General features: G+C 46.7%; 1 protein-coding gene across 2 annotated transcripts; it reads right to left on the reverse strand.

Moving 5' to 3' along the window:
* Nucleotides 1-3,513: 3,513 nt before the first annotated feature.
* On the reverse strand, nt 3,514-13,375 carry HPX (hemopexin). 2 transcript variants are annotated; one of them, XM_010383526.2, is made up of 10 exons: nt 13,197-13,375; nt 12,988-13,046; nt 12,804-12,875; nt 12,502-12,620; nt 10,708-10,861; nt 9,772-9,984; nt 9,379-9,510; nt 4,245-4,375; nt 3,999-4,161; nt 3,514-3,859 (listed from the first exon to the last, which is right to left on the reverse strand). In XM_010383526.2, exons 1-10 carry the CDS (start codon nt 13,277-13,279, stop codon nt 3,600-3,602), a joined length of 1,386 nt encoding a protein of 461 aa, XP_010381828.1. In that variant the 5' UTR covers nt 13,280-13,375; the 3' UTR covers nt 3,514-3,599. The 2 variants fall into 2 exon arrangements, with proteins under 2 accessions (XP_010381828.1, XP_010381827.1); XM_010383525.2 differs by having other exon boundaries at nt 12,502-12,623.
* Between the last annotated feature and the right edge of the window lie 831 nt (nt 13,376-14,206).

Genomic DNA, 14,206 nt, shown 5'->3' on the forward strand with positions numbered 1-14,206 from the left:
ATTAGGCATAAGCCACTGCACCTGGCCCAGGTAATCAATGTTGATGTTTAATTTGGGTAGGAGAAAAATAGCTCTTAGGGAATGGAAGACTGTGAGAGTAACAAAGTCAAAGAGCAGGAATGTGGGAGTGAAGTGAGGGAGGCACAAGGATAAGGGGCTGCACTCACAAGAGAGATACTGGAATTTAAGGCATTTCTTCAACAGGTGGAGCAATTGTGAGTGATGAATAGGTGAATAGGATTAAAATTGTGGCCGTAGTAATTGGATAGCTGGTGTGGGGACATCAGTCTGCAAAGCCTTCAGCAACTGAGAGAACATAGGCGGCGTGTAGATGATGGCCATTGGAATAGTAGGGAGAATGATATGGCTTGTATCCAAGAAGCTGAAGGAGAAGGAATTTAACAGCACAAAAAGGGGCAAAATGGTGCAGAGGTGCTGATACAGCTTCCCATCCACTGGGGCAGTTACAGGGGAAGAAAGAGGGGCCCTAGGGTACAACCTTTTCTCAAGGCTGGAGGTAAAGACGTAGAGATGTTTGTACCCATGGAGTATGTAAAGGACATAGGGAAGCTTGTTAGATATGGAGTATGACTCTGAAAACGTACCATGGAAAATCAGGGAAGAAGAGGCATGATGATGAGCCGGGAAAAGGGGCCATAGAGCAGTTTGGAAATGAGATTCCGCTCTCTCTCACCTTCATATCCAATCCATTGGCAAGTCCTATAGATTGTGTCTTCTAGATATTTTTGATCTGCCCACTACTCTTCACCATTGTCATGTGTCCAGGCCGCATGATCTACCAGACTAGCCATAGCACCACCCTCCACAATGGTCTGCCCATATCTGCTGGGGTCTTTTTTCACCCAGTATCCACTCTGCAGCAATCAGAGAGATCTTTCTCAAATGTAACTCTCATCACCTCACCTTCTTCCTTCTTGTCTAAAATCCCTCAGTTGGTCTCTAGTGCTCCCAAAATAGACAATATCCACGCTTCCTAGACTGCCATGGAAGGCCTCCTGTGAACTGGTATGTTCCTGTCTCCCTCTTCAGTCTCATCTCACCAGTCCCTCACACATCCCCTGTACTCCAGCCCTGTGGGCCCGGTTGCAGTTTGCACTCCTTGTTATCCCTTGTCTCCTTTCCTCTGCTCACAATGCTCCCTGGTATGGTAATGCATAGTAGGCAGTGAATATATATTTGCTAAAGGAATTGCATAAATTTTACTCATCTTTAAAAATTAAACTAAGTGTTTATCATATATGAAGCCTTTCCTAACCCCTTCTTCATCCTAAGTATTGCTGGCTCCACTCTCCTTTGTATATTGAGTCTTCCATCTTAGTGTCTATCTCACTTTATTGCATTTACTCAATGCTTTGTCTGTGTTCCCCTCCTGACTGTGATAGAGTGGCAGATTATTGAGGGTAGAATGGCACAATGCTCTGCACATAGGAGATGCTAAATGAGTGAATGAAAGAAGTATAAGTTGGACCTTTTTATGGTCTGAATATTGGCATATCCCCCAAATTCATATGTTGGAACCAAATGTCACTAATGTGATAGCATTAGGAGGGGGAGACTTTGGGAAGTGATTAAGTCACATGGGTTTCAACCTCATGAAAGGGATTAGTGTCCTTATAAAAGAGCCCAAAGGGAGCTACTTGTCCCTTTTCCACCATGTGAGAATACAGCAAAAAGGTGCCATCTTTGAAGCAGAACAAGCACTCAACAGACACTGAACCTGCTGGAGCCTTGATCTTGGGCTTTCCAGCCTCTAGAATTGTGAACAATAAATTCCTATTGCTGCTAGATTACCCACTCTAAGGTACTCTGTCATAGCAGCCTAAATTGACTCAAACCATTTCTGGGAGTTCCCTGGAGAGAAGCTAGAGGATTCCCTGCAAGAGAATAGGTGGGAGGAGAGGAGAAAGGGGAGACTTAGTACTCCTGCCTCCATAAACAAGAGGAAGTTAACCTTGGGTATCGGAGTTGCTGGATAACTGTTTAGACACCTCTAGGCTCCCTGGCATGATGCAGCAGTGGCCCCAAGTGTAGTACATGAACTTGATAAGGCCCAGACCTGAAACTCTGGCCTTGTCTCCACCCCTTAGACTAGCAGCCAACCCCATAAGGGTAGCCATCCAAGACACCATTAGGAAAGAAAAGTAAAGCTCAAGATGCTCCTAAGGAGTAGACCCACAACCCAGCTGCTTGGCCCCTAACCTCTGTTCTCAGCTTCAGTCAACTTCCTAGTTAGACCTAATCTGAGACGCTGTCCCCCAGCTCCCAGCCCTTCAGGCTGGAGCCACTCTATAGCCTGGCCTCCCAGTACAAAGCCTTGTGTGACAGTCAGAGCTTGTTAGCTTCTACTCTACCCATCAAAGTCCTACAGAGCAAAGGGCTGACAGGTTGGGAGGGGCTGACCCTAGATCACATGAGGCCATGAGCCACAGTCTAGGTCTATGTCCAGAGCCCCTTCCCAAGAGAGTTCAAGGGATGGGTTTGAGTCTATATTCATTGTCACTGGAAGGTGGGTGGCATTCTATCTATTTTATAGGAAAGGAAAATGAGGCTAGGACATGGAAGCTCAGAGTAAGGGCCCTCTGCTAGAATCTCAGGCTAATATTTGAGCCTGAAGCAAGCCAGCCTCCAATCTCAGCTGGGTTGTAAAGGCAGTGGAGGAATAGGGTCTTGTCTGAGACATAGCTACCTATAGTCTAGGCCCAATCCCCAGTTAAATCGTTGTCAGCAAATTTGGAACCCAAAGCCTTCACCAGTTTATGACCAGAAAATAACCAAGCACTGCAACCTCCTTGCAGGTGACATGTGCTGGTCTAGATGGTGCAGATATCCAGGAGGCTAATTGGGTAGGCCAGATCCTCTGTGCCAGCAAAACTCCTGAGGCTCCAGCAAGACTCCCAGGAGCCGTGCTCTGCAAATGTGCTTCATGGTGCCAGGTCCCTAAATCATTATTTCTCCTCTCTCTCCAGCTTGCCTCTGACACACAGCTGGTGTATTTCTGTTTTCCCGCTTCAACTTCATTCCACTTGTCATGCCTAACTCATGGCAACCCAAGCCATGAGTGGTGTTACTTGAATCACCCGGAACCACAATTTGAGGTCCCCCAGACTGGAGATCCTCCCCTACAACTCTGAGCCAATCCTCTTTGCACATGCTTAGTTGCCCCAGGCCCTGTTGTTTCTGATGCCTTGCGGCAGGGTTGTGGTCATCTATTAGCAAGCTGAATCAGAGTCCTAGCCCCACCTCTTACTTGCTGTATAAACTCAGCTGTTTCTCTTCCTACTGTGGTTCTCTTTCCTCCCACTATGTGTAGATAGTCTGCAAAAAGCCAGTTTATGATCTGGACCTAAGAATCATCTGTGCAGAGATGAGGTTTGCCCTTTAGTCCTCCCCTTCCTTGTTTCTCACAACCTTGTTTGAGCTCAAAAGCCTCAAAGGAGAAGTTGCTAACTTTTCAACTCAAAGAAAGACGTAAGATTGTTTCACAACCAAGGTCCCTTGATTCAAGCGAAGAAGCAATCTGTCTTTATTATGAGGAACGGGGGAGGTGAGGCCAGGCCAGACTCATGTCAGAAGGCCCCTCAGTGAGTGCAGCCCAGGAGACTGGTCACTTTCTGGGGCTGCGGAGGGGACTTGGCTGCATTCAGTTTCTCCACATCACTGTAGCAGTACAAATTGGGACCATGGATGAGGTACAAGCTGGGACCATTGGCGGAACATGAGTTAGGGCCAAGGGACTTTTCCAAACACAAGGCTCCGTCCACCTTCTCATGGGGCCAAGGAAGCTCTGTCCACGTGGCTTGAGCTCCTGACTTCAGGTCCAGCCACCACAGCCGCCGTCCTGGGGAGAAGGCACCAAACATAGCATGGCTTCCATGTCATGGGGATCCTGACCTAGGCCTTCTCATGCCCTGGTGGGGATCTATGCTACAGACAGGTAAGAGAACAAGCTGCCCCCTAAGCACCCAGAAACCCCTCACCTGCCATGATATGGAGCCGAGAAGACCCAGGGCAGACAAAGGCTGCATCCACAGAGTCCAGGATAATCCCATGAGGGCTCCCGACTTCCTTCTCCAGCCGCTTTGGATAACCGCTTACTAGGGTATAGCCGCCCTTTGTCAGGAAGACATATACCTGAGTGCCCTGGAGGACAAAGGACAGTAATCAATACAGAGTTGGATATGCTTGTCCCAGTCTCCACCTCAAGCCTCTTCCCCAATACACACCTGAACCAGATAGAGTTTTTCTTCCCAGGAAAAGGCAGCATCCACTGTTGAAGGACCCTGGGGCCACTGATGAGCAATGGGCCAGCTATGCCAGCCATCCCGGCTGGTGTCCAGACGCCAGTAGTGGGTCCCTGTAGAATACCATAGGTTGCTCTAGGGCAGCTGGCAGAAGCCCAGGCAGAGAAGAGGCTAGTGATGATTGCAGAAATGAGTCATGAGAGGGAGAGAATGCATCCAGAGACCAAGATGGAAGAGGCCAGGTGAGAAGGAGAAATAGAGCAAGACTTGGTCAGTAATGTTGGGCACTGTGGCCTGGTTGGAACTAGAATCAGCAGGTGCCTGAAAGAAAGGCAAGTGTGAAGAACAGTGGCTAAGTTTCCAGGTAAGGCCAACATCATGGGGTTGGCGGGCACCCCCTAAGGATCTCAGGTGTCCATGTGCAGAGATGCTGTTGTAGATAATGAGATACAGTGTCCAAAAGTTAAAAAGGAAGCACTGCTTCTGCTGAATGTTCTCACTCTGGCTGTGTTCTCCAGTCCCTCCCTGTGAGGTGGTGGGAGAGTGAGGGAGTAGCTGGGCTAGCACCCCATTTTTCTTCTCCTCTTTTCACAACAACTTATTAAGGAATTATCTAGGCTCCCATTTATCTTTTTTCCTCAATCCTCTTCTATTACACTTCTGTTTCCCTCAACCATTGAAATTGTTCTTATCCAGGTTGCTAGTATTCTCCAGTTTGCCAGATCTCATGGTCAATTCTCTGTTTTCATCTGACCCCACCTCTCATGAGCACTTTACTGCTCGCTACTTCCTTCTCCTGTAAATGTCTTTTTCTGGAACTTGGTTTCTGTGACACCAGGCTCTCCCAGTATCCCTCTTATCTTTTTTGACTACTCTTTTCTTCAACCTGATATCTAAATATTGGAATCCCCTAGTTTGGGCCTCTTCTCTTCTCTCTCTACCCTCACTTCCTTGGCAATCTCACCTAGTCCAGGGGCTTTAAATGCCATCTATGTGCTGATGACTTCCAATCTGTTCTTACCAGCTCTGACTGACCTCCCCTTTGAGCTTTAGGTTCCAAATCAGTGCCAATAGGCACCCAAAACCTAATATGTCCAAACTGATTTCTGCTCCCAACACATACACTCCCTAGTCCTCCCCAATTTTAGAAAACAAAGCCACCAGCCTCTCAGTTGCCGAGTCTGCAAAAGCTGAGTCATTCTTGAAACCTCTTTTCCCTGATTTATTTTTAAATAAATAAAAAAATCATTTATTTATTTATTTATTTAGAGACGGAGTTTCGCTCTTATCCCCAGGCTAGAGTGCAATGGCGCAATCTTGGCTCACTGCAACCTCCACCTCCCAAGTTCAAGCGATTCTCCTGCCTCAGCCTCCCAAGTAGGCTGAGATTACAGGCATGTGTCACCATTCCCAGCTAATTTTGTATTTTTAGTAGAGATGAGGTTTCACCATGTTGTTCAGGCTGGTCTCAAACTCCTGACCTCAGGTGATCCACTCGCCTTGGCCTCCCAAAGTGCTAGGATTACAGGCGTGAGCCACTGCGCCTGGCCTATCCTATCTATTAGTTAATGCTGTCAGCTCTACCTCCAAAATATATCATGCTGACTCCTCACTACCTCTGCTGCTATCATCCTAGTCTAAGCTGTCATCACCTCTAATTTGGACAACTGCAGGAATTGCTAGCTGGATTCCTTGCTTACATGTTTGTACCTTTATAACTTATATTCTGCAAAAAGTCAGAGTGATCTTTTATAAAAAATGAATTAGAATATATCACAGCCCTGTTCAAGACCTTCTGATGATGCCCTTTTATGGCTGAAAACCCTTACCAGGTCTAGGTAACCTGGCCACTGCCTTCCCTGCTCTTTCAAGTCACCCACCTGCTCTTTCTCTGTCTTCCAGCTTCACCAGGCTTCCTTCTTGATTCCTTGAAGTATGTGCTGCTCACCCTCCCTAAAATGCTTTTCCTCCAGCACACTGTGTGGCTAATTCCTTCTCATCACTGAAGTCTCAGCTCAAAAATTATTTCTTCAGAAGAGGGCCCTCATTCTCCTCACCTCTATGCCACTATCCTGTCTTATTTTCTTTACAATCCTTAATATTACCTAAAAGTATTCTCTTTCTTCCTTTCTCTTTATTATTGTCCTCTCACTTTAGCAGAGCCTATCAGGGCAGGCATCTCATCTGCCATGTTGACTACTGTATCTCAGTGCCTAGGACAATGCCCACTACTTATCAGATACTCAACAATATTTGTTGAGTAAACACCTAGTGTTCTTGCTGCAACCACAAGTTCTCTTATTAGCTGTGTACTGAGTATATACTGTTGACTGATATATCCACCTCCCCTGGGAGGTCTCCCACTGAAATTACCCTGCTCGGGAACCGTATTTATTTTATTTTATTTTATTTTGAGACAGGGTCTCAATCTTCACCCAGGCTGGATTGCGGAGGCGCAGTCATGGTTCACTGCAATCTCTGCCTCCCACACTCAAGCAATCCTCCTACCTCAGCCTCCTGAATAGCTGGGACTGCCAGTACATGCCACCACACCTGGCTAATTTTTTGTATTTTTAGTAGAGATGAGATTTTACCATGTTGCCCAGGCTGGTCTAGAACTCCTGGACTCAAGTGATCTGCCTGTCTCAGTCTCCCACAGTGCTGGAATTATAGGCGTGAGCCACCACACCTGGCCCAGGGGCCCTATTTTGAGAACCAGAGCTATGCTGCTTTGTGCAGTGAAGTAAGTGATGAGTCCCCAATCCATTAATGTAGCCAATACATAGGCTGGCAATCAACCACTTGAATGTGGTGTGGTCTGAAAATATGGACTGGGCCATTCAGATTCCCTCTCTGGAAATCTTACTAGGAAAAAAGAACAACTGAGGGAGGTATCAGTTAGATCTGAGACTGAAAGACCATGAAGTAGTGAGAAGGTGGAAAGAACATGATGGTCCATGTGCAAGCCAAAGTTGTGAAGAAGCAAAGAGAATACATAAATACCTATGAGGGGCCTGGCACCGTTATTTATGCCTGTAATCTTAGCACTTTGGAAGGCCGAGGCAGGCGGATCACCTGAGGTCAGGAGTTCAAGACCAGCCTGGCCAACATGGTGAAACCCCATCTCTACTAAAAATGCAAAAATTAGCTGGGATGGAGGTACGCGCCTGTAGTCCCAGCTATTTGGGAGGCTGAGGCAGTAGAATCGCTTGAATCCGGGAGGCAGAGGTTGCAGTGAACCAAAATTGCGCCATTGCACTCCAGCCTGGGCCAGAGAGTGAGACTCCATCTCAAACAACAGCAACAACAACTACTACAACAACAACAACAAAACTATGAGGCAGAGAAAGAAAAAAGATTTACCATGCTGTAGCTGGGTCATGTTGGTGTTTTTACCAAGATAGTGCATTCTCACCTCAGGTAGGAATATATATATATATATATAATATTATATAATATAATATATTATATTATACTATACTATATATATTATGTTATATATATATTATATATATATATGGGTTTTGTTTTGTTTTTGTTTTGTTTTGTTTTTTGAGACAGCGTCTCACTCTGTCACGCAGGCTGGAATGCAGTAGCATGATCATGGCTCACTGAAGCCTTGAAGTGGATGGGACTATAGGAACGCACTACCACACCCAACTAATTTTTACATTTTTTGTAGAGATGAGGTTTTGCCATGTTGCCCAGGCTGGTCTCGAACTCCTAGGCTCAAGTTGCTCAAGTGATCCACCCACCTCAGCCTCCCAAAGTGCTAGGATTACAGGCGTAAGCCACCATGCCCGGCCTGGATATATTTAATATAAAGTGTTCTCTCTATGCTGTGTGTTCTCTCAACAGCAATGGAACATACATGACAACACTTTTCATTTAGGAGTTCGATAGCATTCTCATTATGGCCACATCGCCTTGAAGTTCTGTGATCTCTAAATGTCTTGGTGTCTCTCTCTATTTCTGTGTGTTTCCTGTGGCCCTGCTTTCACAAGCTCTCACTCACTCTCTCTCTTTCTGAATTTCATGTTGTCTGTGTGTCCTCCCAATGGGCTCTCACCATGGCTGCGTGTTCTCTTGATACTTATATGTTCTTACTATGGCATATGTTCTCAGTTTAATGTTGTATTTTCACTAGAGGTGTGTGTTTCACCTTAGCTGTATGTTCTTATTATAGTGTGCGATTGCACATTCCACTGCTGTGGAGATTTGCTCTCCATGTGGTTATATATTTTTCAACAGAACTTGATAGTCGTAACTGGTCAAATTTGTCCAAGGGTCAGGAGCCAGAAAATTTTTGTGTGAAAAAATATTTTCACTATCGTATATTCTTACCACTGTCCTAATTATACATACATCTTAGGTTGGATATTGATGTGCTTGCTCACTACTCTTGGGGATATTCTCAACTGTGCAGCATGACTATTTACTGCCTGACTGAACTCAGAACAGCCCCTAGGTATTATTAGATGGTTTTTACCATCTAATACCATTGATGCCACAGGTCAAGGGAGGAGTATCTCCATTGGCTACTCAGAGGAGAAACCTCCACAGGCTAGTGAAGCCAGCTTCTAAAGGTCTAAAGTACCCAACACTTCTCAGCTGGTTCTCAGCAAGGAGAACATCTCATCCCCAGGCAGTGAGATACCCAGGGGTCTGGACATAGGAACCAGGAACCTGGAACAAGATGGAGTTCTGAAGATAAACAGGGGGAGTCAGAGGACTCAGAAAGATATGCAAGAACAAAGGGAGGCAAGGAGGTACAGAGACACATAGAAGTCCAGGGAGCAAAGGAGAGCCAGAAGGCTCAGCAGGGCATTGAGCAAGGAGAACACAAAGAGTCATAGGGGCCCAGAGAGGTCCACAGATGGCACAGCCATAGGAGGAGATGGCAGACAGGTGGATGAAGTTAGGGGCTTGGGCAATGACAGAAAAGATTGAGAAATATGCCTCAGAGATAAGGGATGCAGAAGGGCATGCAGAAGGATGGGGACAGAAGGGACAAAATAAGTGACACAGTGATGACAATGGAGACATGTGTCAAGGATGGGAGATACAAGTAAAAGAGATGTGAGAGCACACTGGGGGAGTTGGGGGCATCTCTCACCACTGAAGGCATAGGTGGCACCATGGTTGTCAGACATCAGTGCAGACAAGACTAGATGTGGGCTACAGCGCATATATTCAGGGCCATGGTGGGTACCGTTCCCATGGCCAGTCCCATTCCTGTGTCCATGGCCTAGAGAGAGAAATGGGTGAGGAGAACACAGAAGGAGGCCAGAGGTCAGAGTGAGGTCCAAGGTGGAAGAGATGGCTGGGGTTAGTGGGGTGTGAGTTTTCCCATATGAGGGCAATGGGAAAATTCAGAATGGAAATGGGGCTAGATTAAGGGCCAAGGTGTTGCACATGGAGTTAAGGTGAGAGCTAGGACACATGAGATCCACAAGCTCAGGGAAGGTGGATGAATTCTGACAGGTCTCAAGTGCTAGGACTTTCTCACCTCTGCCAGGGCAGGGCATGAAGTAGTCTCGGACATCCAGCGGGTACCTGGGAGGCACCTCTCCCGTGACAGGGTTGAAGCGCAGGAATTGGTTACCCTGGAAGCAGTAGTAGCGGCCCAGCCATCTCAGGGCAGAAGAGCAGTTCCCAACAGCTGACCAGTAACGCTTCTTCATGGTTCCCGTAGCCAAGTCCCAGAACCATTTGTGGTCACCTTTGTCCAATCAATCAACAGGCATTCGGTGAGACCAAGTTATACCCTCCTTTGTGCTTTCTCTGGGTCCCAGGATGGGCCAGATAATGGTACTGACCACATGGAGCTCACAACCATCAGAGAGACAGCTAAAGGAGAGTGATCATACACCAAAATTCAGCAGCAAAGCGCACAGGATCAGTTCAGCAAAGGCAGTGGGGGAGACTCAGGGAAAACTTCCCAGGGAAGATGATACTTCAACTGAAATCTGAAATAGGAGTTAAAAGGCACACAACAAGGAGAGATGGAACCCCATAGAGAGGAAAGATTCCAAAGCAGGAAGGAAACTGAGTGTACAGAGAATAGCGTAGGGTTTCTGGAGCTTAGTGTTAAGGTAAAGGTATGATAAAAGTCAAAGCTGAAGGGCCAGTAGGGATTTAGCCATGGAGAGCCTTGTATGTAAGACTAAGGAGGGTAGATTTGTCTTAAGGGTCATGGGGAACCACGAGGTTCAGTGAACCAAGAATGTAATTCACATAGAATCACACTCAGTTACCTTCACCAGAATGACTTCCTCTCCTTCCCTCACTTGACCTCTAGACCATAAGTGGCTTCTCTATTTCCCTTCCTTAAAAAGCCACATAGTGGCTCCACCACCACCATCACTACCACTATTACCATCACTACTGTCATCGCTACCAACCCACCACTACTCCAGGTTCTTGGATTCCAGCCTGGACTAACCTTGGAAGAAGAGGATGCCTTCAGCTTGACATTCTCCATGGTGACATTCCACGGCTGCATCCAGTGGGGATGGGATTCCAGGAAATTTGTCTTGGAGCAACTTTGGGTATCCTTTCTCCTTCTTTTCAGGAGGGTATACCCAGACTTTGTCCCCCTGCATTCAAAAGTACTCTCTTTTTGACTGTACATCCCCAGACACTGCCACTCTGCATTTACACACATTTTTTATCTATTGTGCTTATACAATATCCTCCTGTGGCCCCACACATTCTCAGTCCATCTGTGGACAACAATGTTCTGTCCTTTTGCACAATACACACCCTCAGTTTGTGCAAATCCAGTCACTATTCCTATAACACACACACCTCTAGCTCTGTACCCAGACACTCCTGTGGCACATTTATCTGCAACACCATCAGTGTTGACAAACATATCCACAAATGTTCATCCTGCAATCATCCATACATTAGTACATTCATTTCTTCATTCATTCATTCATTCATTCAAGAAACAGTCACTGAATAACTACTATATGCCAGGCATTGTGAGAGGCACTGAGGATGACAAGACTCTGTCTTTCACTTCGGGAAGTTCACTGTACAAAAGCAGAAAGGACTCCTACAATCCTAGCCATGCAACAACCAAGGTGTAGTGTAAAGAGCGCACTGAGAATATAAACGGAGTGCCTAAGTCTGCCTAGAGAACTTGTGGAAGGTTTCACACCACAGAGGAAGCACTGGGCCCAAGAGCTGAAAAATCAGCAGGAAGTTTCCAGGTTGACAAGTGAGGAAAGGGTGTAACCAGCAGAGGGAGCAGCATGCAGAGCCCAAACATGAGGAAGCAGTGTGCTCCAACTTCATGTAGATTTGTATGGCTGGCACACAGTGAATGTGGCCGGGGGAAGAGATAAACCTGAGAAGATAACCAAGGCCCAGATCATGAGACCCTGTGTGCACTTGGTTTGTAGTAATCAGGCACATTTTGGGGTCATTTACTGAAACAGGAAACACAGGAAGAAAGGTTGGTTTGTAAAGAAGATGCAAAGCTTCGTTTGGGGGATGTTGAATTTTAGATGCCTGTGGAACATATAATTGGAAAGAGATGTCGGAGTTCAGAAGGTAGATCTAGATCCAGTGTCCACAGCATAGATATTCCTCAGAGCCATGGTGATGATTGAGATCACTGAGGGAAGGTATATGGAAAGGCTAGGATGGATCCCCAAGGAACATTAGGGAACTGGCTGAGAAAGAATGAGACATTTGAAAAGAGAGAGAAAAGAGGCAGGAGGGAAAACAAAGTCAACAGTCAGGACTTCCCCAACCACACAGCACCTTTGGCAAGGTAGGAGAAGGCACCCCTTCCTCTGAGCAGACACAGCCTGGGTCACATGGGACTTCGCGAGCACAGCAGACTGGATTTCATGCTCCATATGCTCTTCTGGCCAGGTGCCATTGTGTTGGGAACAATTTGCCTTGCCCTTTGAAGAGGACTTGATACAGGGTCATAGAAGGCAAGGGAAGAAATTGCCAGGGAAAAAAGGATGGCCAGCAGTGTGAAGTACAACAGAATGGTGTAGAACTAAGACTAGGACTGAAGAATAGCCACTGGATGGTGTACCTGCCAGGCCCACATGCATGCACACTCCCCTAGCCTGAGCTTTTACAGGAAAGGAGGGCACATGGGAAAGAAATCTGCTACCTATTGCTATGGGCTCCATGCCAAGGCCATTTGGGGGAAGGGTCAGTGTCAATTCTAGACCTCTCCAGCCTGGCCCTGATTTTGGCCCAGCAGTACCTTGATCAGAAAGACACTGTTGTGACCACGACGGAATGCAGCATCCACAGGGCTGGTGAAATTCTTCCATGTCTCTGAGATTAACTCCCGGGCCCATTTGTGACTCTTCCAAACAAACTCTCCTGAAAAAACCCACACTCACTGAGGGGCCCAGTGAGAAAACTTTGACCTACTGAAATAGCTTGAGAGAAGCTGTCAGTGATACCCTCAGATAATTCCTAAGACCTCCCACAGACAGGGATACCCTTCATGAAGGAGAATAAGTCTAAGGTCCTAAATACCCCAACCTCAGTCCCTCCTACCTTTAAAAAACAGCATGGTTCCATTGTCATCCAGGGTGGTAGCATCAAAGCTCCAGCCATCTGAGCAGCGTTCTGGGGCGGAGGTAGGGAGATGGTAAAGTAAAAAACAAACAAACAAATGAAGGTGATAAAATGCAGAGACACAACCAGACAGATAGATAGACTTTGAAAGTCAGGGCCTCACCAGTCACGTCTGGGTCTGGCTTGGTCTCGCCTTCAGCAACATTCCCATGGGCACTAGTCCTAGGGAGAACAAGATAGATATCTGGGTCCATTGGGATTGATTCCTTTCCCATAGCTCCTGACCCCAAATTTGACTGAGGCCTAAAAACTGGCCCTACCTTACCCTAGCCCAGAACTCAATCCTTCACTTCTAGTCCCAGCTTTACTCACGGAGGAAGAGGGTTGGCAATGGCCAGAGACCAGCACAGGCTCCACAACCCCAGTGCAACGGGTGCTCCCAGTGCCCTAGCCATGCTGAGCTGCAGATGCCACAGGACAGCTCTGGGTGACCAGTTGAACTCTCTATATAAAGTTGGCAGCAGCACCACCCCCACCTCCAACTCCACTGGGAATGAGCTGTCTCCCAGGACTAAGCCAATATTGGCTGATTACATCACTGCAAATAAGGTCAGGGTCTGGACAGAAATCTGAATCCAACACTCCCTTTTCCTGGCAGCTGCCCCCCAACCCCCTTCAGCAACTTTCAAGCAGTGACTGGGTTACACTGCTGATGTCCAGCTGTGACTCTCACACTGGCAATGGGTCCAGGTGCCCACAAGAAGCGAGTAGACTGAGGATCACCTTTTATGACTGAGTTTATCTCCACAATGGGGGAGGTGAGAAAAGGAGGGAACTAATGTTTCTCTGTACTGTGTCAAGCCCTGCTCTAAGGCAGCTAGAGACAGCAATACTTACTACATTTAGTAACCACACACACAGATAAACTCACTTAGAAATGCTCAGAGAACAACTTTTTCCAAGCTTCATCAGGGGACTTTCTGGGGCATGCTCAAGCCTCTTCAGCTTTATCCTTGGGCTAGTGAGTCTGGGGACAATAATGTCTCACTGTTGTCAAATGTCCAAGCCCCATGCCCAGCCTCTCACCTTCCCTGACTGGCAAAGAGCTTTGCAAAAAGTGCCTGGAAGTGAAGGGTTGACAGTAATGAGACAGGAAGAGGAGGTGTCTCTCTTCCAGAGAGTACCACCACTACTAGTAATTAGTCTTTCTTGGTAGTTTCCACCTTGGGGGAAAATGTTTTATTTACCCAACACAGAACAAATAGAACTGTAACTGGGGTTTCACAATATTTATAACTGACTCCTGTTTAAATGCTACCTTCTCAAATGAAGCCTTTCTTGATCACGTTATCTAGCCATTTCAGACCCTTGCTTGTTTTATT

Source organism: Rhinopithecus roxellana, chromosome 15 (genome assembly GCF_007565055.1).
Source record: "Rhinopithecus roxellana isolate Shanxi Qingling chromosome 15, ASM756505v1, whole genome shotgun sequence".
In the NCBI taxonomy this organism is placed as follows: domain Eukaryota; kingdom Metazoa; phylum Chordata; class Mammalia; order Primates; family Cercopithecidae; genus Rhinopithecus; species Rhinopithecus roxellana.

Excerpts from the sequence above, each read along its gene's own strand:
- HPX (XM_010383525.2), bottom strand. The coding sequence starts at position 13,279 with ATGGCTAGGGCACTGGGAGCACCCGTTGCACTGGGGTTGTGGAGCCTG. Across the intron at positions 12,624-12,803 it reads AACCATGCTGTTTTTTAAAG|GAGAGTTTGTTTGGAAGAGT; the intron begins GTAGGAGGGACT and ends GGGTTTTTTCAG. Across the intron at positions 3,860-3,998 it reads TCGGCTCCATATCATGGCAG|GACGGCGGCTGTGGTGGCTG; the intron begins GTGAGGGGTTTC and ends CCTTCTCCCCAG.